Source organism: Amblyraja radiata, chromosome 7 (genome assembly GCF_010909765.2).
Source record: "Amblyraja radiata isolate CabotCenter1 chromosome 7, sAmbRad1.1.pri, whole genome shotgun sequence".
Classification (NCBI taxonomy): Eukaryota; Metazoa; Chordata; class Chondrichthyes; order Rajiformes; family Rajidae; genus Amblyraja; species Amblyraja radiata.
This window is the reverse complement of record NC_045962.1, coordinates 26,493,065-26,520,484: the sequence shown is the minus strand read 5'-3', so window position 1 is coordinate 26,520,484 and position 27,420 is coordinate 26,493,065. Positions and strand designations below refer to the sequence as shown.

The following is a 27,420-nucleotide window of genomic DNA, read 5'->3' as shown; positions in this document are numbered from 1 at the left end:
TGAAACACAGTGTCCTTTCTTTAGGAAAGTAAGCAAATGTAACCAGTACGCTAACACCAAATGGTAATCTAAAATGCAAATCTAAAACTGCATTTTGGAGCTATCTTAATATCTTAATATTGATTGTTTAGTAAATTCATATAGGGAATTATGGACTTTGAATGATATATCCTGTTCTGGGGCAAGAATAGCTTTTAAAAATAACATACTTTCATATAAAACAAGATATTTGTCTAACTTATCTAATCAAGCTTTCAAAACTTACCATTAACCACTGGTGCACTCCTATCATTGGTAACAGTCTTCTTCAGTTTTTTGGTCTTGCATATATCTGACAAAAGCGCATTTCTTCCTGGCTGATCACCTTTGCCGAGGACAGGTTTTACAGAACATGCCTAATTTTTGTGAAAGGAATAAAGTAAAAAGTACATTCGTTTTTTAGTTTAATTTAGAGACACAGCGTGGAACCAGGCCCTTCAGCCCACAGAGTATGTGGTTGACAGCGATCACTCGTACACGAGTTCTATCCTACACACTAGCGACAACTTAGAGGCCAATTAACCTACAAATTTGCACATCTTTGTGCAACCGGAGCACCCGGAGAAAACCCACGTGATCACGGGGAGAACGTACAAATTCCATAAAGACAGTACCCGTGGTCAGGATTAAACTCGAGTCTCTGTCACTGTAAGGCAGCAACTCTAAACATCTGTTGCTAGGTTGCTAAGCAGCTTTGCTAACATCTGTTGCCAAGTTGTAAAAAAAGATCTTACCACACCGGTCTGAAGTGTAGCAGCAGTAATTCTGTTACAATATACTCATGGATTGGTAATGCAAGTATGGGAGTTGATCAATTGGATTGAATTTCTTTGGTAACATCTTACAAAGAGAACCATTTTAATTTTGTAGCAATTACAAAATGAAACTTTCCATATATAGGGAATGAGCTGCCAGAGGAGGTTGCCGAGGCAGGTATTATAAGAGCATTTAAAAGACACATGGACAGGTACAAGTACTGGAAAGGTTGAGAGGGATGAATACAGGCAAAGGAACAAGCTTAGATAGGGTACCTTGGTTTGCATGGACAAGTTGGGCCAACGTAACCAGGATGCTAACCAAGACGGTGCCTATTTCCGTGCTGTATGACTGAGTTTATCCCATCAATATCCCATCAGTGAAGGAAAGTGGAGCAGGTTCTAAAACACTTAAGTTAGTGCCAAATAGAAGTAGGGTCATGGAAGAGGGAGGGAGAAAATGGAAGAAATTGTATTGATTTAGGTTATGCGGTGACACCACCATTGTAAAAACCAGAGCACAAAACGCTACGCTAATGTTGCAGTAGAGTGGCGTGAATGATGCACTATTAGCGGTATAGGTCCACCACCGATTTTAGGGCAACTGGTGCTCCGGCACCTTCTTTAATCTGGACATGAAATCCCCCCCCCCCCTGGGAAGTCACCCAGAAAATGTAGCACCTAGGCCGCCCCCCAAACCCACCGGGGTCATGAAAGGAACAATTTGTACAAACACAATGTATTCATTTTAGTGGATGCAACCTTTCTGTTTGTACATCTTACTTGGGCAGAAGATATCATTATTGTGAAGTTACGGTGAAGTCTCCTATTAGTAGTCCTTCCTTCCCATTCACTCTGCCACCATGATTTGAAACTGTTTGGTATATCATTTGTAATTACTTCTTAACCACAAAGTACTTGTGCTATAATACCAGGGTAAGCGCTCAACCAAGAAAACCAAACCCAATGCCAAAGTTGTATCTAAACTACCTCTACACACTTATGTTATAGGACATAACTAACTTCATATTCTGTATATACTGCTATCTCCAAAGGAAGCTCAAGGAACTAACTTACTCAATGACAGAATGACCAAATCAAGGCAACAGGCCAATTTTGTTTCACTGAACGCTGAACTATCAGAATTGCCATTACAAATCAAACTCACAATTCAAATGTTACATGTTTAAGAAGGAACTGCAGATGCTGGAAAATCGAAGGTACACAAAAATGCTGGAGAAATTCAGCGGGTGAGGCAGCATCTATGGAGCGAAGGAAATAGGCAAGGTTTCGAGCCAAAACCCTTCTTCAGACTGATGTGGGGGAGGGGGGGGGGGAAGAAGAAAGGAGAGGTGGAGCCAGTGGGCTGAGGGAGAGCTGAGAAGGGGAGGAGAAAGTAAGGACTACCTGAAATTAGAGAAGTCAATGTTCATACCGCTGGGGTGCAGACTGCCCCAGCGAAATATGAGGTGCTGCTCCTCCAATTTACGGTGATCCTCACTCTGGCCACGGAGGAGGCCGAGGACAGAAAGGTCGGATTCGGAATGGGAGGGGGAGTTGAAGTGCTGAGCCACTGGGAGATCAGGTTGGTTATTGCGGAGGTGTTCGGCGAAGCGATCGCCAAGCCTACGCTTGGTCTCACCGATGTAGAGCAGCTGACATTTAGAGCAGCGGATGCAATAGATGAGGTTGGAGGAAGTACAGGTGAACCTCTGCCGCACCTGGAAAGACTGCTTGGGTCCTTGAATGGAGTCAAGGGGGGAGGTAAAGCGACAATTGTAGCATTTCTTGCGGTTGCAAGGGAAAGTGCCTGGAGAGGGGGTGGTTCAGGTGGGAAGGGACGAATTGACCAGGGAGTTACGGAGGGGGCGGTCTCTGCGGAAAGCAGACCGGGGAGGAGATGGGAAGATGTGGCAAGTGGTGGGGTCACGTTGGAGGTGGTGAAAATGACGGAGGATTATTTGTTGTACGTGACGGCTAGTAGGGTGGAAGGTGAGGACAAGAGGGACTCTGCCCGAGTGGGGGGGATGGGGAGTGAGAGTAGAGTCACGGGGTATAGAAGAAACCCTGGTGAGAGCCTCATTTATGGTAGAGGAGGGGAACCCCCGTTCCCTGAAGAATGAGGACATCTCCGATGCCCTGGTGTGGAACATCTCATCCTGGGTGCTGATGCGGCGTAGATGGAGGAATTGGGAGTAGGGGATGGAGTCCTTACAGGAAGCAGGGTTGGAAGAAGTGTAGTCCAGATAGCCATGGGAGTCAATAGGTTTATAGTGGATGTCGGTCAGAAGTCTATCACCTGCGATGGAGATAGTGAGGTCAAGAAATGGTAGGGAAATGTCAGAAATGGTCCAGGTGTATTTGAGTGCCGGATGGAAGTTAGTGGTGAAATGGATGAAGTCAGTGAGTTGTGTGTGGGTGCAGGAGGTAGCACCAATGCAGTCGTCGATGTAGCGGAGGTAGGGTTCGGGAATAGGGCCACTGTACATCTCGAACAAGGATTGTTCAACGTACCCTACAAAGATGCAGGCATAGCTAGGGCCCATGCGTGTGCCCATAGCTATGCCTTGTATTTGGAGGAAATGGGAGGAATCAAACGAAAAGTTATTAAGGGTAAGTTATTAATGTTACAACCTGTTTAACATTACAAATTAAAAAAACCATTATGCATCAATAATTCATCTTGCCAATTAATTAAATAATATTGTTCTTCCAGTTTTCCAATTATCGTGCCTCCATTGAAGCAACCAGATTTTGTTTAAAAACAAATATTTTTCCAAAATTATTTTTCAACCATAAACAAATTAATACTTTCCAATAAAATAGTTCTTGGTCAATGTTGTCATGAAAACCATGATGATTTTAAAACTGCTTATGAGAATAGAGGACAGATCATTCAAATGTTAATACCTATCTTCCCAGTTTTTAAAATAAACTCTCATGTATGAACGCACAGTTTTCTAGTTAAAGCCAAAAACCATAATTATCTCCCTCCATTGGGAATATCTTCAAACGTTTCTCTGAAAAAACACAAGGAACAAAGTTTGTGACAATGTTTTTAAAGTCAATGTTTACAAACGGAATAGTTGTTTAATGGAAGAAGTTACAATGTATAGGTTATGTGGATAGAGAAATAACACAAGAAAAGAAGTTACAGCAGGAATAAGCTTCATCCCAAAGGTATGAACGTTGAATTCTCCATTTTCAGGTGACCACTAACTAACCGCCACATTTTCTTTCTCCAACCCTGCCCCCCTTTGTTCACCCCCCTGAGCACCACTTGGACTCCCACCTATTTCTCCCCTCCAACACCACCACCCCTCCCCCCATTACCTGCCACGCTTAGGCCTGCCTTTTCCCTTTTCCAGCTTTCTTCTGTCACCCTACAATGTCTGAAGAAATGTCTCCGTCACCTCGTCACGTTCTCCAGACAAACTCAGCCTGACCTGCTGAGTTTCTCCAGCACATTGTGTCCTTTGTGAATTTACCAACATTTGAAGTTCTTTGTTTCTACATCCAACCCATTGAGACCATTCATCATCAGCTAGATTATGGCTGATCTTTCACCTCAAACATCAGTTTTGAAAGATGATAACTAGAGCATCAGATCCATGAACTTTCGTAGTTTCAGACTCATTTTATAGCCAGTTCATTGTCACACTCCAATGTATTTTCCCTACCCTAGCCATCCGACGCTCATAGCACCTCTATCCAAAGACAAAAACAGACTTTCAAATTGATTACCATAATTTTGAAACATAATCTAAACTTGTTATATTTTGGTCATTCTTTTCAAGGAGTCTTCCTTCCAAAAAGTTAATTACTCATTTCTTATTAAACAATATCAGAGTAATCAGTTCCCTAGTTTGTTCCTAATTATATTAATTAGACATACAGCTTGTATAGTTTCTAGGCATTTATCATCCATATTGTTATTGATTTGATTTGATTTGGCCAGACTGGTGTGCAGTAAAGACTCATCAACTATGTATTATCCACCGACATGCATCTCTAATTTCCTCATTGTTACCATGCCCTACGTTAAAACTACTATTTCAAGAGCTACAAACAACTCCCCCCAGTTGCTTCATTCCACTCTCAATTTTTACCACAATCTACCAGGCAAGGATGCGGTCATCCTTGTGTTAATTAAGATTACTAGGTTGCAAGTGGTTTGCAGTAAAACATGACGGAAGCAAGGTTAAGTGCTTTTCATGTAACTGTGTTACAGAGTTACAAATGGACCATGTTCACAAATGGACCAAGTGATATGGCAGTGGGTATCCGTGGAATGGAAGGGTCATTTGTGTAGAAAGATTAGGGCAGTAGGTTAGAATTCACTGTAACAAGAAGTAGCAGACTAAGAACATAGAGTGGGTACTGTGAAATATAATGAGCAGAAGCCAAGCAAAAATTGGGAGTCAAAGTCAGAGGTGAAATCTGGGCGGCAGCATATAGTCCCATAATTTCTCAATCCACTCAATAATTTGCACGCATTGTAGTTTGCCAACTTGATAAGTCAATGTTTAATTTATGTGGGGCATTTTTATGAGCTGTATATTTTCAATGAGTATGTAGCATGTGGAAGCTTGACTCCATCTGCTGTGTTTTACTTTAACTTAACTTGTCACCAAGCCACTGGCATTCCCAAAAGTTGGCAAAAGAACTTTCTAAATTAATCATCAGCAACTTATTTTGGTAAAGTGAATGATAAAGTGTGTATGGCCAGATGAGAAGGGTTTTGGGGCCAATCAGTGGACAGCTTTAGAAAAAGATATATTAAAGGCTGAAGCAGCAGAAAGCCAAGTGTCCTCTGCTGTTGAAAATAACAACTGTAATTTGACTCCATCTGCTGACTTATTTTAATTAAATTTCAAGTCTGGCAGGAATGGATATCCTCAAGAAAGTGGCTGGTAAGAATTAGAATGCAAAAAAAGTCCTTTCAGGTGAAGCAGAGGTTCACTTGCAGATCCTCCAACCTCATCTACTGTATCCGTTCTTCTCTGTGTGGGCTCCTATATATAATACTAGACCAAGTGCAGACCCGTTGGGTCTGTTCCCCCAACGTGCGGTTGTGGGGGGGAGGCGGCATGCAGCGTCACACACACTAACTATCCCCCCTCTCCCCCCCGCACTCACGCTAATTACCCCCTTGATATTATATTAATATTATTAATTTGCTCCTTTTACCCCATAACCACCCTATCTACTGACGCATAGCCCCCAACTTGCAGTCACACCTAGAGAGGGGGGGGGGGGGGTAGAGAGTGAGGGCAGAGACAGAGAGAGAGGGGAGGAGAGAGAGAGGGTGAGAGTGAGGGGGAGAGAGAGGGGGTGCTGAGAGGGGGGTGAGGGGGAGAGGTGGGGAGCAGGGAGGGGGAGGGAGGGAGGGGGGGGGAGGGGGGGGGGGGGAGGGAGGGGGGGGTGGGGGGGAGGGGGGGGGGATGGAGGGAGGGAGAGGGGGGAGGGGAGGGGGGGGAGAGGGAGGGGGGGGCGGAGGAGAGGAGGGGGAGAGGAGAGGGAGAGAGGAGGGGAGAGGAGGGGGAGGAGAGGAGACGGAGGCAGGAGGAGGAGGAGGAGGAGAGACGGAGGGGGGGAGAGGAGAGGGGGGGGAGAGGGAGGAGGGGGGAGAGGAGGGGGGGAGAGGAGAGGGGGAGGAGGAGAGAGGGGGGGGAGGAGGGGGGGGAGAGGAGAGGGGGGAGAGAGAGAGGGGGGGAGAAGGGAGAGGGGGGGGGAGAGGAGAGGGGGGGGGAGAGGAGAGGGGGGGAGGAGAGGGGGGAGGGGAGGGGGGAGGGGAGGAGAGGGGGGGGGAGAGGGGGGGGAAGAGGAGAGGGGGGGAAGAGGAGAGGGGGAGAGGAGAGGGGGGGAGAGGGGAGAGTGGAGAGAGGGGAGAGTGGAGAGGAGACGGGGGGGAGAGAGGAGAGGGGGGGAGAGGAGAGGGGGGGGGGAGAGGAGAGGGGGGGGAGAGGGGGGGTGGGGGAGAGGGGAAAGATGGGGGGGGAGGGGGGGGGAGAGGAGAGGGGGGGAGAGGAGAGGGGGGGGGGGAGAGGAGAGGGGGGGGGGGGGGGGGGGGGAGAGGAGAGGGGGGAGGGGGGGGGGAGAGGAGGGAGAGGGGGGGGGGGGGGAGAGAGAGAGAACCCAAACCCCCCAAACAACCATTTGCAGGCAGTGCTTTTTTCCTTCAAACTAACCATAACCATATTTTCATTTTCAAACCAAATTAAGGGTACTTACTCACAGCTATGTAGACATTTGTTCAGAGCTCAGACCTCCATGTTGCAGAGACTGATTGGGGCACCCCACTTCCTGGTTTTATAGTCCCTCCCCCACCCACCAGCAGGAGCAGCAGAGAGAATGGGGAATTTTGTAAAATCATTAATATCTCTTTCATATTTCATCGACGGGAAAAATCCTCAGCACACATGCGGCGGAGGGGGGCTCTGAGCGAGGTGGCCAAAATGACGGCCGTAGGTGGCGGCGTTCTCTCGGAAATCGCAGCACAGATCGCCAAAACCGGTCAAGAACAGAGTTTTAGTAATATAGATATACACACGAGACTAAGCGCAGGCTGGGCAATCCTTCACTGAACACTTGCACTCAGTCCACCTTGGCCTACATCACTTTCTGGTTTCCAAACATTTTAACTCCCCTTCCCATACTGACCTGGGCCTTCACCAGGGAAGAGTCGAAAACAAAGGGATACCAGGATGCGAATGTTGCAAATAGTGGACAAAAAGGGGGTGGGGGGGGAGAAGAAGGAATTTTGGGGTTACTTAAAATTAAAGAAATCAACGTTCACACTGCCAGGTTGAGGTCACATGCAAATTGGAGGAACAGCACCTCATATTTTGTTTGAGCAGCTGCCAACCCAGCAGTATGAACGTTGATTTATTTAATTTTAAGTAACCCTAATATTCCCTCTTCCCCCCCTCCCCCCACCCCCTTGTTGACCACTATTTGCAACATTCGCATCCCTGGTATCCCTTTGTTTTCAGCTCTTCCCCAGCCAACAATGGGATCCACCCTTCCTTGGTCCGTCTTCACTAAGGAAGACATAAATAATCTGCCGGAAATAGCAGGGGACCGCGGGTCAAAGGAGTTGGAGGAATTGAGTGAAATCAAGGTTAGTCGAGAAGTGGTGTTGGGTAAATTGAATGGATTAAAGGCCGATAAATCCCCAGGGCCAGATAGGCTGCATCCCAGAGTACTTAAGGAAGTAGCTCCAGAAATAGTGGATGCATTAGTAATAATCTTTCAAAACTCTTTAGATTCTGGAGTAGTTCCTGAGGACTGGAGGGTAGCAAACGTAACCCCACTTTTTAAGAAGGGAGGGAGAGAGAAAACGGGGAATTACAGACCAGTTAGTCTAACATCGGTAGTGGGGAAACTGCTAGAGTCAGTTATTAAAGATGGGATAGCAGCACATTTGGAAAGTGGTGAAATCATTGGACAAAGTCAGCATGGATTTACGAAAGGTAAATCATGTCTGACGAATCTTATAGAATTTTTCGAGGATGTAACTAGTAGCGTGGATAGGGGAGAACCAGTGGATGTGGTGTATCTGGACTTCCAGAAGGCTTTCGACAAGGTCCCACATAAGAGATTAGTATACAAACTTAAAGCACACGGCATTGGGGGTTCAGTATTGATGTGGATAGAGAACTGTCTGGCAAACAGGAAGCAAAGAGCAGGAGTAAACGGGTCCTTTTCACAATGGTGGGCAGTGACTAGTGGGGTACCGCAAGGCTCAGTGCTGGGACCCCAGCTATTTACAATATATATTAATGATCTGGATGAGGGAATTGAAGGCAATATCTCCAAGTTTGCGGATGACACTAAGCTGGGGGGCAGTGTTAGCTGTGAGGAGGATGCTAGGAGACTGCAAGGTGACTTGGATAGGCTGGGTGAGTGGGCAAATGTTTGGCAGATGCAGTATAATGTGGATAAATGTGAGGTTATCCATTTTGGTGGCAAAAACAGGAAAGCAGACTATTATCTAAATGGTGGCCGATTAGGAAAAGGGGAGATGCAGCGAGACCTGGGTGTCATGGTACACCAGTCATTGAAAATAGGCATGCAGGTGCAGCAGGCAGTGAAGAAAGCGAATGGTATGTTGGCTTTCATAGCAAAGGGATTTGAGTGTAGGAGCAGGGAGGTTCTACTGTAGTTGTACAGGGTCTTGGTGAGACCACACCTGGAGTATTGCGTACAGTTTTGGTCTCCAAATCTGAGGAAGGACATTATTGCCATAGAGGGAGTGCAGAGAAGGTTCACCAGACTGATTAATGGGATGTCAGGACTGTCTTATGAAGAAAGACTGGATAGACTTGGTTTATACTCTCTAGAATTTAGGAGATTGAGAGGGGATCTTATAGAAACTTACAAAATTCTTAAGGGGTTGGACAGGCTAGATGCAGGAAGATTGTTCCCGATGTTGGGGAAGTCCAGGACAAGGGGTCACAGATTAAGGATAAGTGGGAAATCCTTTAAAACCGAGATGAGAAAAACGTTTTTTCACACAGAGAGTGGTGAATCTCTGGAACTCTCTGCCACAGAGGGTAGTTGAGGCCAGTTCATTGGCTATATTTAAGAGGGAGTTAGATGTGGCTCTTGTGGCTAAAGGGATCAGAGGGTATGGAGAGAAGGCAGGTATGGGATACTGAGTTGGATGATCAGCCATGATCATATTGAATGGCTCGAAGGGCCGAATGGCCTACTCCTGCACCTAATTTCTATGTTTCTATGTTTCTATCTGTTGCCGGCCCAGCTTTGTTCTGGCATTTTCTTACCTCCAGTTTCCTCCCCTCTACCTTCAGTCTGAAAAAGAGTCCTGACCCAAAACGTCACCCATCTTTTTTCTCCAGTGATGCTGCCTGACCCAGAGTTACTCCAGCACTTTGTGTCTATCTCCTGTAATTTGATGATCTACCAGTCAGGTGCCAGCTACTTGCTCACCTCACTTAATTTCTGTTCAGTCTCCTGGACCACTCTCTATCCATCAGTCATTCTTACATGCACACACACCCCCTCCCCTGTAACTGCATCTGTGCTTCTCAAGCCAAGCAAGTTGTGAGAATCTCGCCTCCCTTCAGAACTAGGAAAATCTAATTCCTCATTTCATTACAAAGAGAAAAGGGTCCTGTTGCAGAAGCAGATTTGCCCCCACAGTTGCTTACAACACACTATTATCTATGTACATCTATGTATAAACATATAGAAAAGCAACCTTTGTTCTCAACCTTTGTCTGGGTTAACATATGATGAGCGTTTGAAGGCACTGGGCCTGAACTCGCTGGAGTTTAGAAGGATGAGGGGACCCCTTATTGAAACTTACCGAATAGTGAAAGGCCTGGATAGAGTGAATGTGGAGAGGATGTTTCCACTAGCGGGAGAGTCTAGGACCAGAGGCCATAGCCTCAGAATCAGACGTGCCTTTGGAAAGGAGATGAGAAGGAATTTCTTTAGTCAAAGGGTGGTGAATCTGTGGAATTTATTGCAACAGACAGCTGTGGAGGCCGTCAATGAATATTTTAAGGTGGAAATTGACAAATTCTTGTTTAGTAATGGTGTCGGCGTTATGGGGCGAAGGGGAGAATGAGGTTGAGAGCAAAAGATAGATCAGCCATGATTGAATGGCAGAGTACACTTAATGGGCCGAATGGCCTAATTCTGCTCCTAGAACTTGTGACCATTTACTCCAACAAAATGTCTTTCTGGTTCACAACTCATTTACAACTTTCCTCTTGCTTTGCACAACACATTTTCACCATTCCTTATCATAGTCCAAATCTGTTTTACTGTCTACTCATTATATTTTGCTCTATCCCTATCCAATCACTGCTCAATACACCTTTTCTTCAACCATTTCCTTCTATTCAAAAAACGATATACCAATCACTACTGTCCAAAGTCCAAGTTTTGCTTTTTCTCTCATCACATATTTCATGAAACTCTGATATCAAAGAATAATGAGGCAACCAATTATCCCTATGAGGACCACAATGATCTCTGCATTTTGAACATTTGGACAAGTACATGAATAAGAAAGTTGAGAAGAATACGAGCCAAACACAGGCAGGTAGGAGGAGTGTAGATGGGCATCTTTGTCAGCATGGGCAAGTTGGGCTAAAAGGCCTGTTTCCTTATGACTACCACATTAGGTCTTTAGCTATGTTCTTGAATCATGTCAACCTAATCTATTCTTCCCTTCTGCAATAATTGTATGCAATCATGTACACAAACACCGATATCATATAATGCCACAAGAATACTTCTACACTTCCTTTAAAAAGAACTATTCTAGCAAAAAAAATAATTCAAGATTAATCATGCCAGGAAAGAAATCTCCTGAAATAATGAGCTCTGTAGAATACTCTGTCATAATCCTCACCACATTATGAACCTGGGTAATAAGTAAATCATCACTACTGGAAAGAGGTTGTTGGGGCAGGGTTAGGTTGGTGGAGCAATATGAAGCAGGGGTGGATGGAGAGAAAGGCAGAGCACTGTCATTTACAGAATTTCACAAACAGATAACACCAAATTCAGCTGCACCCAGTCACTATCAATGCACCCGTTCCGGGCCACAAAAGGGGATACAAAAGACTGCAGATGCTGTAATATGGAGCAAAATGCAAACTGCCGGAATAACTCAGTGGGTCAGGCAGCATCTGTAGAGGCAGAGGGATATTCAATGTTCCATTTATCACCTGCCAGCCTCTGCCTCACCAATCCCTCTACTCTCTCAGTTCTGATACATTATCTCGACTCAACACATCAACTATCCCTTTCCCTCCACAGATACTGCCCGACCTGTTGAATATCACCTGCAATATTTTTTGCCCCTGCCCTGGCTGTAATTGAATGCTGAAACAGTTAACATATCTGATTAGAAGCCTGATTAACTTTAATAGAGCAATTACACCAAAAGGGACCAAAGTAATATTTGCAACATGTTTCCTTAATAATGAAACAGAATCCATTCTGAAATTCACATGGAAAATTTGGATATATAGTTGCAATTGCAGATCTTGCATTTTTAGCAACCGCTAAAAGATTAAAAGATCTGTGCCACAGTGTTGCTAGAGGAAGTGGTTGAAACAGGAACAAAGCACAATATAACAAGCCGAGTATTGTTAGAGGAGAATACAGACAATTTTATTTGAAATATCATCTGTAATTATCACAAAACATTACCATGAAAAGGACGAAATTTACAATTGAACCAAGCCCATGATTGGCCCAGAGTTGTCTCTTCTTCCTTGCACATTCAAACTTTTCCTCACTGTTTCATTTTTGACACGAGTATCATATTTTCTACTTGTTGATGGAAGTGGAATGCCAAATATGAAGCTCATTTCCATATGGATTGCTCGAACTGAATGGCAGAGATGTATTTATGGGAAGTCTATGTACATTTATTACAGAAAAAGAGGCCCTGGTAATAAGACAAAATGAAGCAAGATGGGTTGAAGAATAAGTGGTATTAAAGGCAACCAGGCCAAATAGGTTTTAAAAGAAAGACAAGTGCTAGCGTAACTAAGCAGGTGAAGCCGCATCTCTGGAAAAGTGGATAGGTATTGTTTCTTCAGATCTCATGTTCTCCAGAGATGCTGCCTGACCTGTTGAGTTACACCAGCACTTGTGTCTTTTTTTTGTAAAACAGCATCTGCAGTTCCTTGCATCTCCAGGTTTTCAAAAATAAAAGTTCTTCTACACAGGACACTGATATGTAAATGATGGAGCAGGGGGTGGCGATAAGAGATAATAACATTTATTTTAATATTCCACCATCACACAAGCATTATCATGGATATTGATGTCAATGTTCAAAATTGTAATGCATTAGGTCGTTTGATGCTCCCCTTACTGTTTAGGTCATCAGCTTTTGCTGTCATATTGTGTTATTCACAATCGCGGACTGGACTTGGAAAATGGCGCTGAAACCTGGTGCCTCTTGCATGTGGGCTTAGTGGACTATATCTGTACACTTTGCTAATCGGGGATTGTGCTTAGGTATGGCAATATCTTACTGAAGTGTATGCAAAAAAGAATTTTACTGTGCATGCACGTGAGACAATTGAATTATATAAGACTACCACCAGATGGAGACACAAGCACAACTGCACAGTAACATCACAAATCCAGCGAGAAATGTATTTCGTTCTGGTTTCCTATGGTCAATGGCAGCGTTATTTCACAACCAATGGATTACTTTGAATTTAATGATGTCATTGATTTATTGGTTGTGTCTTTCGTTGCCTCCCAGTCCCCACATCTCCTTTTCTGTGTGATTAAAGTCGGACTTAAACATTTTTCTGCTGATATCTGCTATGTGAACAAATAAAATCACAAACAGTCTGTAGTAGTCTGTAGTAGCAAACCAGTAAGAGTTCTTTACCAGTGAGAGAATGAAATAAGAGCATTCACACATGAGAGATACTGTATTCAAAATAGTTAACATCATCCTCATCTTTTTTAAAAAAATCATTTTCATTTTATTTACTCGAGGCATTTAAAACATTAAACTAAAAACATTTGTCACACATCGAAGTTCAATGTCTGAACAACTAATTTTGGTTTTGAAAACATTATTTCATTACACGGTAGGAAGGAACTGCAGATGCTGGCTTATATGAAAGATAGACACAAATTCCTGGCCTAAATCAGTGGGTCAGGTAGAATTTCTGGAGAAAATTGTGACTTTTTGGATCGAGACTTCTTCAGACTAATAGTTAATTAAATATCAAGTGAATTAATTGACATGGGGTTATTCTAGATAAAATTAAATGATCAACTATTAGCCAGAGAGTGGTGAATCAGTGGAGTTCATTGCCACAGATGGTTGTGGAGGCCAAGACATCAGGTATTTTTAAGGCACAGATTGATAGGTTCTTGATTAGGAAGGGCATCAAAGGTTAGGGGAGAAGGCAGGAGAATGGGGTTGAGGGGACAAATGGATCAGCTGTGATTGAATAGTAGAGTAGACTTGATGGGCTGAATGGCCTAATTCTACTCCGATGTCTTCTGGACCCCTTTGAATGACAGACTGGGTATGATGGGCTAAATGATTTTTTTCTTGTATTTCTTTACTCTTTTCTCAAATCATTAGCTCTCAATTATTCAAACTTAATGCTTCATATACTTATTCAACATTTAATTATGACAATATATAAGTACATCAAGAAGGGTCTCGCTAATCAATGTTTCAATCTGATATATAAATTAGGTTTAATTTTGATTTCCAGTTCTGTTTTTACTAAACTGAATTAAATTTAGATCAGTTCTGATGAAGGGTTATTGGACTGAAACGTTGACTGCGCTTCTCTTTCCACAGAGATGCATGACCTGCTGAGTAATTCTGAATGTTGTGTTTTTATTTTTATTTTTATTTTCACTCAGTAATAGTACAAAACTGAAATGAACCTGTCCCTTGGGAGTCTGGCCCGAGATGACTCTCATGCATTTGTCCATAAACTCTGAAACATTTTACTGCACCATAAGCCTTCAAAACCCGAAATCAGCAAATTCAAAATCTCCAATAATACAGAAAACGTTAGAAATACTAAGCAAATCAAAAAGCATCTGTGGAAATGGAATCGTTTCTGATCAATCAAGCGTTTTGTTTCTGTCAAAGTTGGTTCCATAAGAAACAAGCATCGTGATACATGCAACAATGATATTATACATGTATAAAGTATTTGAAAACAATGTGATGATTTCTGTGTTTATATATCTGTAGCTTCTGGATGTTCTCGATGAAATAGAGTTCAGGCCACATCACAATATTTTTTGCAAAATCTGGGCTCTGCAACTAACTCTGGTCACAAAGGCTGAATCATACCATTAAGACTCTGAATATTATACATGCCTCAGAGGTGAGCACAGAATCACATAACCACTTTCACCGTGGCCAAATATCTACACTTCTGTGCCATCTATTACTGCTATGCTTTACATAGAAACATAGAAAATAGGTGCAGGAGTAGGCCATTCGGCCCTTCGAGCCTGCACCGCCATTCAATATGATCATGGCTGATCATCCAACTCAGTATCCCACCCCTGCCTTCTCTCCATACCCCCCGATTCATTTAGCCACAAGGGCCACATCTAACTCCCTCTTAAATATAGCCAATGAACTGGCCTCAACTACCTTCTGTGGCAGAAAATTCCACAGATTCACCACTCTCTGTGTAAAAAATGATTTTCTCATCTCGGTCCTAAAAGACTTCCCTCTTATCCTTAAACTGTGACCCCTAGTTCTGGACTTCCCCAACATCGGGAATAATCTTCCTGCATCTAGCCTGTCCAACCCCTTAAGAATTTTGTAAGTTTCTATAAGATCCCCCCTCAATCTTCTAAATTCTAGCGTGTACAAGCCGAGACTATCCAGTCTAAAGATGGCATCTTAATTAAGATGCTGCTGAAATTATCATAATTGTCAGTGTTAACTTCCCAGGAGTGCAATCTTGAACTCCTGTCTACCTCATTGGAGACCTTTGAACTATCTTTAATCAGACTTTATCTTGCACTAAATATTATACCCTTTATCCTGTATCTGTACACTGTGGGTGGCTTGATTGTCGTAATGTATGTTTTTTTCTTTGACTGGATAGCATGAAACAAAATGATTTTCACTGGACATCGGTACATATGACAATAATAAACTAATCATAGCTAAAAACTAAAACTATACAAACCACCTCAGATAATCATACTCTAAACCTGGTGAAGCTGAAATCACCGATTTCTGTCCACCAATAACTAATTTCCCTCCTCCCCCAACCCCCCACCAACAGCTTGCTGTAAACATCCAAGCAAGTTTCATGCTCTTTCTATTCTGACAGTCAGATGATGATTTAAATTGCCCCACAATTAGCAGCTATATTTCCAATTGCCAAAGCCCAAAGATCTAACATTCTATTTATTTATGTTTAAGAAGGAACTGCAGATGCTGGAAAATCGAAGGTATACATAAATGCTGGAGAAACTCAGCGGGTGCAGCAGCATCTATGGAGCGAAGGAAATAGGCGATGTTTCGGGTCGAAACCCTTCTTCAGAAGAAATCATTTCTGAAGAAGAAGGGTTCTGAAGAAGGGTTTCGATCTAACATCCTAGCTTTCCAAAACCTTTCAGGCTCAGTAGATCATTTCCTCTCTTAAAGATGCTCCTTAAAACCCACCATTTTGACCAAGAATCTTTTTGTTACCCATCTTATTATCAATATCAAATTTGACAATGTATCTGTGAAGTAATTTGGGTCTTTCTCATACAAAGTACTATATAAATACAAGATATTATAGTTGCAATGCCAGCCAAGTTGAATTTAAACCTTTGAGCAGGTTTAACACTTAGCAGTTGTAGAAAGTTTCAATAAGGAGATAACAATCAAAGAAAAGCTTTAGAACCGAGATCAGCAGTAAGTTAAAGACCACTACCTCAATTGTGGAACTGGGTGGCATCGTAGCACCACTGTTAAAGGTGCTGCCTCACAGCTCCAGCAACACGGATTTGATCCTGACCTATGGAACATTCTGGAATTTGAATTTTCACTGTGATGGCTCAGATTTCCTCCAGGTGTTCTGGTTTCCTCCCACATCCCAAAGACATGCACGTTGATAGGTTAATTGGCGTCTGTGTAAATGGGTGGCAAAGGCTGAGAGAATCTAATAGAATTATGGAGAGAATAGGCCACAAATACCATCAGCAGGGGAATGAGATCATACTATGAGCTGGCAATGACTCAAATAACATCTCTCCATGTTGTGAGAAAGTATTGAAAAAGTACCGTCTGAAAATAATCTTATCCACTGAACTTTCCACCCCAGAGATCTGTGGAAGCTCAGTCCTCAAATCAGAAAACCATACATTTCTGGGCATCAATGAAATCAAGGGATATGGTGATAGTGTTGGAAAATGGAGTCAAGGTGAAAGAAGATAAGGCAGCGTAAAATGCAACTGGAGCTATTTTTTAAACTTCTTATCAACTTTGACTCCTACATTGCAATCCTGAATAAGACCCCAACTAGTTGGATGCATAGATGCAGGGAAAGGTAGTGCACAGTGGATTCTAAAAGTGATGAGACCAAAGATGGATACAGCAGTGAGCATGTAGACCTGGGATTCCCAACACTGGCTCTGGACTTATTAACATTTCACTGCTTCAGATCAAATATCAAGAAAACCCATTGCTGATCACAAGTGATGGCTCCCCTAACCCCGATGATTAATTCTGCCCCATGATGTGGATGAGAGGAAGCAGTGTAGGAAACAGGCGCACAAGGTGAGAGACCATGATGTTGTACCTTCAGTGTTGGAGAAAGCCAAACTGGGCCAAACTGGGACATGTACAACCTCAGAAAGGAAGAAACTATCTGGAAGTACCTACTGGTCCTCAGCATCAGCAAGCTCTCCATTCCAGATAACTTTGGTGGAGTTACCAGCAAGGCTGGTGAAATTATCAGTGCAACCACCATAAAGGAAGATCAACTGTAAAAACATCCTGATATTAGCAATGTAACAGCATTTTAATTAAAAAAAACACAGAAAGGGATGAAAAACAGAATCTGCCAAAAAATCTAGCAATGTTGAGTCATTCTTACCTGTGAAAAAATTGGAGGGGGAGGTGGTGGGGGAGGAGGCATCTTTCGTACTCAATGTGTGAGCTGAATATATTTTCAATATCCTATGGAATGAGAACAAAGATAATATTAGAAATTATACGTTCAATGCTCATCGAATAAAACAGAACACTGTTGTGAATTTCCAGCATTATGTGCTTAAATATCATATGAACACGGAATTATTATACTGCTTCAACCACTTATGATCAGTGAACATTGAAACATACATATTGTAATTTTCTGCTCACAAAATACTGATGCTGAGGATTAGTTGTGCATCATGAAAATGATCTGATTTAATATCTAAAATGGGTTTGCAAATTACATTATAAATATTGCTTGTGAACAATATCTGTTATGTTAAGGCTGTCAAAGCTTTAAGGACTTTGTCATCTAACCAATTATTCTCTGGTTGCAAAATTCCAGACAGTCAAATAATAAACTTCACATGCTAGTTGAAATCCTCATGTGTGCAATCGTGTAACTGATTTCATAAGAGATTTCGTTAAGTTTAGAGATACAGCATGGAAACAGGCCCTTCAGCCAACCGAGTCCATTAATCATCAGTTCATACTAGTTATCCCACAACACATTAGGGGCAATTTACAGAGGCCAATTAATCTACAAACTGGCACATCTTTGGGCTGTGGGAGGAAACCAGAGCATTCGGAGTAAACCCGTGCGGTCACGGGAGGACAGGTTCCACACAGACTGTACCCAAGGTCAGGATTGAACATGGGTCTCTGGCACTTTGAGAACGCAGCTCTACCAGTTGTGCCACCCAGTAGAGTTAGTAGTTCAGATTTACAACTCACTGAACACATTCAACACTGGAAATGAAGATTGTTACGAATGTCACTAAAAGTGACAGACAAGGGAACATTGCACAATCCAATTGAAGCTTTCAATTAATCATAGTAAGTTGGAGGCTAAGGAGCAACCTGATCGAAGTATATAAAATTATAAGAGAAACAGGATAGGTAGATAATCTGAGTTTTTATTCCCAGGATGGAAGTGTCAAATATTGGTGGGTATAACTCTAAGGTTAAAGCGGGAAGTTTAAAAGGAGATTTACAAGGCAGGTTGTGTTTTTACATGCACACATAGAGTGGTAGGTGTCTGGAATACACTGCCAGTGGAAGTGATGGAAGCAGATACGATCGTGGCATTTAAAAAGGTATTCATACAGAGATGCAAATAGACAGGAATGGTATGCGGAACAGTACAGCACTTGGGCCCTTCACAATGTAGAGATATAGACCATATGCAGGCAGCTTACTGTTTAATTTGGTCAGCACAAACATTTTGGCCCAAAAGGCCCGTTTCCAAACTGTGCTGTTCTATGCTTGAGTACAGGTTTAAAAAAAATCAAAGTCAAATAATTGTCGAGATGGCAGACGAGATCAGTCAGAACTCTTGCTGGTTAGAACAGGGTGTGGAAGTCCTTCAATTCGCACATCATGAAATGGACAAACATTATTGAAATATATAGCTGGGGTAAAATTGCATGGAATGAGACAATGTATGAATAATGTAAGATGACAATCTTGTTAAAAGGAAGACCAGTACCCAAGCACATGATTTACAAAAAGTTAGTAACACAGGTACAATCTGTAACTTAAACAGAATGTTACATTTATTACTAGGAAAAACAAAAACAAAAGTGTGGAATTAACTACAAAAGTGAAGCATATATGCTACAATTACTAGTTCATTGGTGAGATCTCATCTAGTAGTGCACAGTCCTGGCCTTCTTATTTAAGTTGGTAATGTTTTGAAAGCGTTTCAAAAGCAGTGACCTAAACTATTACCAAGAATGTATGAATGTATAATGAGGAAAAGATGAACAGGCTAGGCTTGTTCCCAGTTTCTATCAACTAAGCCTCAATACCTGAAAGTCCAAATACATAACATCTACTGGTTCTTCCAAATCCACTCTGCTAGTTACAATTATTTTTAAACCATGGTTTGTCAAATATGATATTTCTTTCATAAATCCATGGCGACTCTTCTTTATCCATTTATCATTTTCTTCTTGCCCAGTTACCACTTGCTTAATTGAAGATTCCATAGTCACCCTATTACAGATACCAAACTAACTGGTTCTTTAAGGAGCTGTCCCACTGCGGCGACCTAATTGGCGAGTTTAGGAGAGCTTGAAAAAAATGTCATGTTGAAGACCTCCTTCGACTATGTTGAAGACTAGCTTCGACTAGCATCGGGAAAATTGGACACCGAATAGTGGAGAGTGAAGACGACCTCATTCGATCTCCTTCGACCTCCCTTCGACTATGTTGAAGACTATCTACGACTACCTTTGATTATCTTCGACTGCCCTCGATTACCTACGAATAACATGCCGACCTACTACGACCTACTTCGACTAAACCTACGAGTAAAAAAAGTATTGATTTTTTTCCATTGTGACCTTTTTTTACCCTCGGGGATTTTTCAACATGTTGAAAAATACGCCGCGACCTAGCTGAGGCCTCGAGTACGCGGGGACTACTCTCGAGCACGAAGGAGAGCTACAAAGACCTCCTAGGACTTAGTGCCGACAATGCCGCGAGTATGAGTCGAGGGCAAACTCATCTGAACTCGCGGATTAGGTCGCTGCAGTGAGACAGCCCCTTTATTTCCCAGTTTTCTCTCTGCCTCCTTTCTAAAATTACAATTGCTACTTCCCAATCCATGGGATCCACTTGTGGCTCATGAAACCTTGTAAAATGACAATAAAGGCATCTAAAATCGTTTTTAAAAAAATCTGGGATTCAGCACATCAGATGTGGGATATTTATTTTCATTAATTTCTTCCAAATTTATTTTTCCATTGATGAGAATTTCTTACAGATCCTCTTTCATTCTATTTGTTTCATGAGATGGTGTCTTGTGTAAAGTATTTATCCGTCATTACCTTATTCCCCTGAATTTCTCCTATTGCATTACCTTAAGGAGCCACAATAACTTTTTCAAATTGTTGTATATGTCCACATTTGCAGCATATTATATTTATATATATATTTCTTGTTACAGTACTCTTAAATTCTACTTTGCCCCCTCCTTTAATTTCTTAGTGCTCTTGTTGAATTCCGATTTTTCACATCCGTCATCTTGCTATTCTTTTTAGCAACACCATTAGCCTTTTGAAGTGCAAAAATAAGTGTAAATGCTGGCAATTTGAAATAAAAACAGAAAAGTATTACGTATGATGAGAGAGAAAGCATGGAAACAGGCCCTTTGGCCCACACTGAACATCAATCAACCCATCACAGTAATTCTGTGTTATCCCACTCCCTGCACAGGGGCAATTTAGAGATCAATTAACGTACAAACTCTTCCACTGTGCACCCTAATGCTGGAGATACTCAGTCCTCTGTGGAAGAGATGCATTTTAAGTCAATGATCATTCCTTAAAAAAAGTGAGAAAACAAGTGCCTTAAATTGGAAGAGGAGTTGAGATAGCCAGAACAAGAAAGCATCTGTGATGGGGTGAAGACCAAGATTTTCAAGGAGACACGATTGTTTACGGCACCTTCTTGTAAAGCAAAGCTGATTTCAAGGTTCAAGGTCAAGATCAGTTTATTGTCACATGTGCCAGTTTGTACAGTGAAATTTGAGTCACCATACAGCCATACTAAGTGAAAAGCAACAAGACACACAGGCACATAAAAGTTAACATAAACATCCACCACAGTGGATTCCACATAATTAAAAGGAGTGCGAGTAGAGAGAGATGAATGAGGGTAGTTAAAGAGAAAACCTTGCTGAGACACGAGATACAGATTACAGCAGTTGCTGGAAATCCCAAATAAAGGGGAATGAAGAAACACTCAGATCAGGTGACAATTAGGGTTAGGTTTAATTGTCACGTACTGCGAAAAGCATTGTTTTGAATGCTATCCAAGCAGATCAGATACACCATACATAAATACAATCGGGTCAAGTTCAAGTATAAAGGGCAGAACAAAGACGAGGTCACAGGGTGCAGAATATAGTTTGCAGCATTGCAGCACATCAGTGTGAATGGTTTCCAACCTGAAATATAAACTATGTTTCTTTTACCACACATGCTGCCTGACCTGCTATGTGTTACCCATATTTTCTATTTTTGAGATCAGAGTAGAAATGGGTTGGAGATTAAAGTGACAGGCCATCAAAAGCTCAGGGACAAACATGAAGATTGAGTGAAGGTGTTCTACTAACCAGTCACTCAATCTGCATTTGGTGTCATCGATATAGAGGAGACTCCATGCACCAAACACAATAAACTGGCTGTGGATGTGAATCCGTAGCCTTCAAATATTTTTCTTTGATCTAATACAATGTATAATATTTATTGTGTAGGAAAGACCTGCAGATGCTGGTTTAAATCGAAGAAAGACACAAAATGCAAAAAGACACAAAAGGGAAGGAATGCGTGACATTTTGGGTCGAGAAGGGTTTCGACCCGAAATGTCACCCATTCCTTCTCTCCAGAGATGCTGCCTGTCCTGCTGAGTTACTCTATCATTTTGTATAATATTTATCGTTAGCCAGAGCTGGACCATGTTTTCTTGTGGGTTTTGATGTCCGAACGGGATACATGTTAAGCAAAGTAATATTTTCGATTATAGCATTTGCTTTCTCACCGCTATACCTTGTTAATGAGACTATTAGCTGCAGGGGGAGGTTGGACAGATTTGGATTGTTTTCTCTGCAATGCCAGAGGTTGCAGGGAGACCTGATATTATAAAACTATGAGACACACGTAGATAGGGTAGACAGTCAGAATCTTTTGCCCCAGGATATAAATATCAAATACTAGAGGGCACAGCTTTAAGGTGAAAGGGGCAAATTTAAAGATGCGCAGGGTAATTCTTTTTTACTACACAGATAGTTGCGAGTGCCTGGAACGCAATGCCAGGGGTTGTGGTTGAGGCAGTTATGATAGTGGCATTTAGGAGACTTTTGAAGAAGCAAATGGATATACAAGGAATTGAGGGATATGGATGATATTCAGGTCAATGAGAATTGATCTTGGCACCATGTTCGGAGCAGGCATTGTGGGCCGAAGGGCCTGTTCCTGTGCTGCACTGTTCTATGCTCTTTATGGACCATCACATCTATGCTTACCTTTTTGCCCATCTACATTAATTCCATAGTCTTAATGCAAGCAAGAATGAAGAAGGGTCCTGACCCAAAACGTTACCTATCCATGTTTTCCACAGATGCTGCCTGACCCGCTGAGTTACTCCTGCACTTGGTGCGCCTTTTTTTAGTAAACCAGCACTTGCAGTTCCATGTTTCTAATCTATACTTTAGATCTTCTTCCATGCTGTGCCTAAGTGTCTGTCTAACTGAAAGACTAAATGACATATCCTATACCACAGCCAACTCACACCATATATTTAAAAAACCCATTGCTGGAAAAACTCAGCAGGTCAAGCAGCACCTATGGCGGGAAATGGACATGATATTTCTGATCAGAACCCTTCTTTCATAGTTTTCTTTGTTCCGTTAAAGACATTGGTTTCATATTAAACCAAATCAATTTCAAATCTTTATATAAAATGTTTAAATATTCTAAAGACTGCAAAATGTATGTTTGCAACCTACATGTGGGATTGCATTACATTTTTTTTTACATGGGTCGTCTCCAGGTGGGTTAGTGGGTTACACCAGGGTTCCATCCAGATAGACATGAGGTGCTGGAGTAACTCAGCGGGTCAAACAGCATCTCTGGAGAAAAAGGATAGGTGACGTTTCGGGTGGAACCCTTCTTCAGGCTGAAGGGTCCCGACCCAAAACGCCACCTATCCTTTTTCTCCAGAGATGTTGCCTGACCCGCTGAGTTACTCCAGCTGTGTGTGGACGTGGCGTTTAAGGACAAGAAGCCGAAGCAAAGAAGTGGAAGCCAAATAACGAACGGAAACAAAGCTGAAACGCCAAATAACCGAAAGAGTACGAAGCCGAAACGCCAAATAACCGAAAGGGTGGGACGCCTAAATGCAAACTAACCGAAATAGCGGGACGCCTAAAAGTCAACTAACCGAAAGGCTGCGTTGCCTACAAGCCAACTAACCGAATGGTGCTCAACCGAAAAGTTAAATAACGGACATGACGTTGTCGGGGGGGGGGGGGGGGGAGGGGGGGGGGGGGGGGGGGGTGCGGAACTTATCAGCGATTGGTCTAGACCCCTACATCCATCACGTCTGAGCACTTATGCAGAGCGGCTATGGAAATTGAGAAAACTGGCACTGACAGCGGTCCATGTGAAAGGACAGCACCTACCAACAATGAAGGCACTATGAAACCAGCTGCCGCAAGCCCTTCCCACAGGACAGGGTTTTACGGCATTAAAAATCAAAAGAATTACGTTGATTTAAAAACAAAAAAGTTACATGTATAAATAGTTCTTACACTCTTAATATAACTTGGGTATTTTTAATCTGAGGATGGCCTTGCATTAATGTGATTTTGGAATAAATTGCAGCACACATTGATAGATTAATGAATCAATGCAGAAAAGAAAGCAGGAATGAAAGGAAGGAGAGTTGGTACTTGTTATGAGGAAGTTATTAGAACCCAATGTTAGAGTGACTGAGCTGAGCAGGTGTTACTATTAATCAGCCTGTTTTTGATTATCTAGGATATAACAATGGGATAGGCAGCATCTATGGAGAGAAGGAGTGTGTAACGTTTCAGGTCGAGACCCATCTTCAGACCCGAAACGTCACCCATTCCTTCTCTCCAGAGATGTTGCCTGTGCCACTGAGTTACTCCAGCATTTTGTGTCTATCTTCGGTTTAAACCAGCATCTGCAGTTCCTTCCTACTAATTTTGTCGGATTATCGAGCGTTTGCTGCATGCAGGCATGGACTGCTTCATTTGATGTGCTGTTCCAAACACAAATGGAGATTGTGCATTTACCAAACATCCCCACTTCTGACCTTTAGAGTCATGCAGCCTGGAAACAGGCCCTTTGGCCCAACTTGCCTACTCCGACCCACATGGTCCCATCTACACTGGTTCCACCTGCCTGCATTTGGCCCATATCCCTCTAAACCTATCCTATCCATGTACCTGTCTAAATGTTTCTTAAACGTTGCGATAGTACCTGCCTCAACTGCCTCAACCGGCAGCTCGTCCCATACATCCACCACCCTTTGTTTACAAAAGTTACCTATCAGATTCCGATTACAATCCCCCCCCACCGCACCTTACATCTATGTCCTCTGGTTATCAATTCCCCTATGGGCAAGAGACTGAGTTTACCGATCTATTCCTCTCATGATTTTGTACATGTATTCCTCTCACGACTTTGAGGGAAGGTAGATCATTGATGAAGCAGCTGAAGCCTAGTCACTAATCTGAAAACTCTTGTATTCCATCCCGCAAGATTTGACTGCAGCTGTAGGAGTGATGCCCCACTGGCTTCAGTTTTTACGAAATGCTGGTGTAACTCAGCGGGACAAGTAGTTGATGCTGCCTGTTCCACTGAGCTACTCCAACATTTTGTCTCTACCTTCGATTTAAACCAGCATCTGCAGTTCTTTCCTCAACGGCTTCAGCTTTTACTTGGTGGGGGCACTGCAAGCTGGCGCCCTGTCAGCAGCGTGTCCGTTTTTTTCAACTTTTTTTGTTTTTTTAGTATGTTTTAAAGTATGTTTTTTGTGTTTCTTTGTGTGTCCTGTGTGGGGGGTGGTGTGGGGGGGTGAGGGGGAAACCGTTTTGGTCGCCTCCTCCATGGAGAGGCGACTTTTTCCAGGTCGCCTCCCCCGTGGCCTAACAGCAAGGATCGGGCGGCCTTTCCCGGAGACGCACCCGGGCTTCAGCGGCGGGCGCAGCGTGGACTCTCGGCATGGAGCGAATGAGCCCTCGCTGGGGCTCGCCGGAGGGGAGCGCTCCGTTTCGCTGGTCCGCGGCAGCCGGCAGCCTGAAGCCGCGGTCTGCAGAGTTCCAGCTGGCGCGGCTTCCGCAGCCCGGGATCCCTCGTGGGGGACCCGGGAGAAGAAGGAGCTTCCACCGCCGGCCTGCAGCCAACTTCTACCGCGGACCCGGCGTGGACTTACCATCACCCCTGGAGGGGAGCTTCGACCGCCGGCCCTGCAGTCTGTGGTGCTTCTGGCTGCGGCGGGGACTTTAAATCTTCGACCGCCGGCCTGCGGCCTACACCAACCTAAAGCCGCGGTCTCCGGTGAGGAAGAGCAGATCCTGGACTGACTCTGGACTCTGGTCCCGACCACGGGGGGAAATGGAGGAGGACTGGCCAAATGTTGTGCCTTCCACCACAGTGATGAATGCTGTGGTGGATGTTTGTGTTAAATTTGTATTGTGTATTGTGTGTTCTTTATCATTGTACCGCTGCTGACAAATTCATTTCACTTGCACTTTATGTGCAATGTGACGAATAAAACTGATTGTTGATTGTTGATTCCATTTACACCACATTCCTGGAATTCAGCCCTATCAGCATGTCTAGATCAAGGCTATAAGGGGGTTTGGAAGTCATGGGGAAACTGAAACAGGACAAAATTGAGATGGTTATTGAACAGAGGGAAGAGAGGTTGAAATGGTTTAAAGAAGTGAGAAGTGGGTTAAAACAGATGAATAAGCAAATATTCTATATGAGAAGGTAGATGAAATAAAAAGGGAACTGCTTTGCCAAGACTTGTGTTACGAAATGATGTAATTCACATTCTCGCCATATCACATGCAATTTAATGCAGCATCGCAACATTGTTTTTGCGAAAAAGGCCTTATTGTTAATTCAATTTACTTTTGCTCACTCTTGTTGAAAAGGTTTTATTTTATCCATTCATAAATACTGACATTTTTAGTCATGTATATGATTTATTGTTTGGTATTAATGGAGAGTATATTTCCACTGATTAAAGAAGTCTCGAGCCAGAAGCCATAGTCCCAAAATGGAGAGCAAGCCATTTAGAACTGAAATGAAGATAAATGTGTTCATTTGGTAGTCTTTGGAGTTCTCTACCCCAGAAGGATGTGGAGGATCATTCATTAACTGCGTTCAAAACAGAAGTTAAGCGATTTATATATATATATACTAGACTAAGTGGGACCCGTTGGGTCCCATGTTCACACGGGAGGGCTGGTCCCCCGACGCAATATTCCACCTCTCCACCAATTCCAATATTGGTGGCCAGTCGGGGGGGCTTTCTGGAGAGCTGGTATAGGTGTTGTTGGCTGCAGGAACTACTGGTCTCCAGAGTGCTAGTATGGACATTGTGGGCCAAATGGATTCTTGGGGTGGTAGCTCAGTCCCTCAAGCCTGATGTGCTGGCAGCTCACTCACGGCTGGTGGGCTGGCAGTTGACTCACGGCTATTCCTTGAAATTCCATTTCAAGCAGGGTGCAAGGTCACCAAATTCAAATCCATTTTCCTACCATTTCAAGCAGGGTGCAAGGCCACCAAATTCAAGTGCAGTTTCATACCACTTCAAGCAGGGTGCAAGGCCACAAATTTCAAGTGCAGTTTCATACCACTTCAAGCAGGGTGCAAGGCCACCAAATTCAGGTTCAGTTTCCTACCACTTCAAGCAGGGTGCAAGGCCACCGAATTCAAGTGCAGTTTCCAACCACTTCAAGCAGGGTGCAAGACCACCAAATTCAAGTGCAGTTTCATACCACTTCAAGCAGGGTGCAAGGCCACCAGATTCAAGTGCAGTTTCATACCATTCAAGGAGGGTGCAAGGCCACCGAATTCAGTTGCAGTTTCATACCATTTCATGCAGGGTGCAAGGCCACCACATTCAAATGCAGTTTCATACCATTTCAAGCAAGGTGAAACCACCATAAAACCAACATAAAACCACACAAAACACCACATTCACAGTTCAGTAGACATTCAGTGTGTTCAGTTGATTCACAGCTCAGACAGAGTTGTGACCTCTCCATCCCCCATCATGCAGAGACTGAGCCACACCCAGACTTCCGGGTTTTATAATCCCTCACCCTTCCACAGGAAAAGGTGTGGCCTTCATGGCATGATTGACAGGAGA

At 43.1% G+C, this 27,420-nt stretch overlaps 1 protein-coding gene across 4 annotated transcripts in view; it reads right to left on the bottom strand.

The window, feature by feature from the left end:
* Positions 1-27,420, bottom strand: part of wipf1 (WAS/WASL interacting protein family member 1) — a 102,909-nt gene that overhangs the window by 9,920 nt on the left and 65,569 nt on the right. For all 4 annotated transcript variants that reach the window (XM_033023918.1, XM_033023920.1, XM_033023917.1 and 1 more), the window contains 2 exons: positions 17,396-17,478; positions 266-395 (listed from right to left, as the gene is read on the bottom strand). In XM_033023918.1, coding sequence (XP_032879809.1) covers positions 266-395; positions 17,396-17,437 — 172 coding nt within the window. In that variant the 5' untranslated portion in view covers positions 17,438-17,478. The remainder of the gene's footprint in view (positions 1-265; positions 396-17,395; positions 17,479-27,420) is intronic.